Source organism: Arachis ipaensis, chromosome B07 (assembly GCF_000816755.2).
Source record: "Arachis ipaensis cultivar K30076 chromosome B07, Araip1.1, whole genome shotgun sequence".
Classification (NCBI taxonomy): Eukaryota; Viridiplantae; Streptophyta; class Magnoliopsida; order Fabales; family Fabaceae; genus Arachis; species Arachis ipaensis.
The window spans coordinates 3,495,351-3,498,843 of NC_029791.2; the positions used below are offsets into that span (position 1 = coordinate 3,495,351).

The 3,493-nt window shown below is 40.5% G+C and overlaps 1 protein-coding gene across 1 annotated transcript; it reads right to left on the minus strand.

Annotated features, from left to right (window-relative positions):
* LOC110264795 (zyxin-like) lies at positions 66–2,122 on the minus strand. The gene is made up of 2 exons (XM_021107009.1): positions 1,690–2,122; positions 66–1,532 (listed from the first exon to the last, which is right to left on the minus strand). Exons 1-2 carry the CDS (start codon positions 1,885–1,887, stop codon positions 1,197–1,199), a joined length of 534 nt encoding a protein of 177 aa, XP_020962668.1. The 5' UTR covers positions 1,888–2,122; the 3' UTR covers positions 66–1,196.

Here is a 3,493-nt window from a genome sequence, read left to right on the forward strand (position 1 = left end):
CCCTCACCTTGTAAAATCTGGGACAATTGAACCCCTCCGTCGATTTGGGTTGAAAAACGTCACCGGAGAAGGCTGATGTGGCTGGGGGGAGTGTGACCTGTCCGTTTAGGTTGCTGAGCTGGAGGGGGTACTAAAAATCGAAGGACAGATCGATCCCTGACCCACAAAACGACGTCGTCCCCTTCCCTGAGCCCTATTTGATCAAAAACCTTGGAGGAAGACATGGGTGTTGATGCTGCGATCGTCCATGATGAGTGAAGGGAACTCTGCATGCACAAGACCTGGAGGGGGATCTTCATGGGCTGTGCCAGGAGGATGTGAGCGAGTTGGGATTGCGCCCAAGTGCTACTGTGGCGTCTACGCCATTATGTACAAGTCAAGAACGACCAGTAACCCTAATAGAGTGTTTCTTGGGTGTCCACTGTTCAAGGTAAGTGAGCGATTTTTACAGTAGTTGGATTATAGTGTGCTGGGTGTTAATGGGTGATTCACTGAAATTTTGTTCCAGGCTAAAGAACCGTATTGCCGATACTTTATCTGGCTGGATGAACATTTGAAAAAAATTAGGGCCGTCGAGTTTGAAGCCTTGGGTGCGGTGGATGAAGCTGATAGAGTAGCCATTGAAGAACAGCTGCTCCGAAATAAGGATATTGAGAAAAAAGTAGAAGAGTTGGAGAGGAAGCTGTTGTCTATGGAAAGCAAAAAAAAATTGAGTTTGTGGCATATAATTGTGATTGGTGTAGTAGTTGTTGTTGTTGCTGTATGTATGTTTAGGGTGTAAAAATGATTGATGTTCATGGAATTGGTTTTAATGGTTGATGTAAAAATGGTTGATGTACATGGAATTGATGTAAAAATGATTGATGTACATGGAATTTGTTGTGGTTGCTGTATGTATGTTTTTTTGGAATTTCTTGTTGCTGCATGCATATAATTTAGAACATTCAGACATTATTCAAGGCATTAAACAAGATAGTAATTCTGGATAGATTTAAAGCAAAACGTTAGAATGACATTGTATCTGATTTAATCCAAAACATAGCTAAACAGCACGAGTTAACTCCAAAATATCATAATTTCTGGTTGGCATGTAAACAAGTTTGCCAAGATTACTTTGCTAATAAGCATTGTCTAATGTCATGCTAATAACTAGCCAAAAACAAAACACAGAAATCATGCTGCTTTGTTCACTTCTTCTAAGACTTGAGAATTCTCTTTGTGGCACTGGTAGCTGCTTTCATAGTCTCCTTCGAGGGTCCCCTGCTGGTTGGAGTTTTTTTTGTGTGTGGTGTTGGATTTGTTGGTGGATTTGCACTTGTTGGTGGTCGAACAATTGGTTGCTTAGGTCTGAAAGTATGTGCAGCAGCATTGGAGTCTGGTTGGTCCATTCTTGGCACCTGGGATGGAGGTCTGAATGGAGTCTGTGCTGGAGCTGAAGGTTGGGCCATAAATGGTGCAGGAACTGGTGCAGACCCAGCTGCCTCCCCAGCACGAGGTTCACCCAATGTTTCACCCTGTGATTGATTTTGATCCTATGTAAGAAAGACACAGCAATGTAACCAAATGGAGTAATTAGTGCTTAAGCAGTATCAATTATATATTACTGACTAATAATAAGAAGCATAAAATGGAGGGGCTGATTAGTGCTTAACCAACTGAGGTCTAAAGCATTTTCGGGTGCCGGCTTACCTCTGGTGGAGGGGCTGATTTTGAAAGGGGAAGCAGCACCAGAGCTTGTGAGTTGTCAACTGTCTTCTTGGGTTTCTTCTTCTTTGGTTTCCAGTTCGGGTTACTTGGAGCTCCTTTACAAGTTTTATAATTATGCCCTTTCTCGTTGCACTTGCTACATGTAACCTGGAAGCTTCTTTTCAGCTTTTCTCCTTGCATATGAGCCTCAGCAGGGTCCTTGTTGCGGTTGTGCACCTTTGGCCGCCCAATAGGCCGTTTGATAGGTGGCGGGGCAGGCCTCAACTGCTCAGTTGTGGTCTAGAATTCTTCACTAGGAACGGGCTTGATGCAATGTGCATACGTCTTGTGAATGGACTCCATACACAACCACGGATGCACGTAATCCTCAACCTGGTCATGCCTCTTTCTGATAGCAGCAATAGCATGTATGCATGGCATGCCTGCATAAGCAGTAAAAGTTACATGTAAACCAGCATAATTTTACATACGAGGAAAACATATTAGTTAGGCTTAAACTCTTTACTAGTCAATTGCCAGGTGTTGCATGAACAGGTGTGCTTGATTAGATCCACGTCCACTTTCGTCTTCTTTCTGGTTACCTCAAACCCAACCCCATGCATTATATTCTACCAAATAGTTAAACAAGAACGAACAGTATATTCCACTAATACCCTTACCTCTGTAGCAGACGGCAGCTTCTTGCCAGACGAAGCCTGTCAAACCCTTCGCCACCCGCAACGTCCACTGAGCACACAACACCTTCTCAACGAGTTGAAGACGTTCTTTTTTTTTGGAGGGAGAAAGAAACTGTTTGTCTTCAGGTAGGGTTTTCAGTAATTACAGGCATGGCTTCTGGGTGTTATGGGAATAACAATATGTGGAATGGGCTCAGGGATCGATCTGTCCTTCGATTTTTAGTACCCCCTCCAGCTCAGCAACCTAAACGGACAGGTCACACTCCCCCCAGCCACATCAGCCTTCTCCGGTGACGTTTTTCAACCCAAATCGACGGAGGGGTTCAATTGTCCCAGATTTTACAAGGTGAGGGGCTTAAAAGTATTTTCAAATCTTAAGGGACGAAAATGTCCAATTTTAAAAAGGTCAGGGACCGATATGTCTTTTACTCAAGTATTTTTAAACGTTAAGGATGCTTTTAATAAGAAAAAAAGATCGAAGACGATTTTGATTTTGACCCTAAACCTTAAGAACAAAAAAAGTACTTACCCTAATATATTATTAGGGTTTATGAAAACACCATTTTATAAAAGCGCGTAGCAAACACAATATATATAAATCCAAACTCAAGTACTTGAATGAATATAATGAATAATAGTACAAGGAAATGAGAGTCAAAAGAAGAAGCAGAAAGATGATAGAGTCCAAATTGAGATGCTCCCTTATTTAATTTGCAGAGCCAAAAAGTTAAGGTTGCAAGCTGGCATATATAATTATATAGTAACAGTAGTAGTCAACGCTATGGGGTAGTGGCAGTCAACTTTGTTATATTATGCATGCAAATATTGCAAACAATTACAATATTCAATTTCTTTTCTATATATGTATGTGCATGCATTCTCTCTGATCTCCTGTCTCTTTCTCACTCTGCATAATTGCATACTACGTACAGCACCTGATGTATATAAAATATTATAAGAAAATAATTTTCTAACAACCAATATAATTCTTCATATATTAAAATTTATCTCCCAACTCTATTATTTTTATATTTTTTATTTGACTCTCATTTTAACATTTGAGCTCATATTTTTTTTTTCACTTTTTAATTAAGCTAAATGTTAATAAA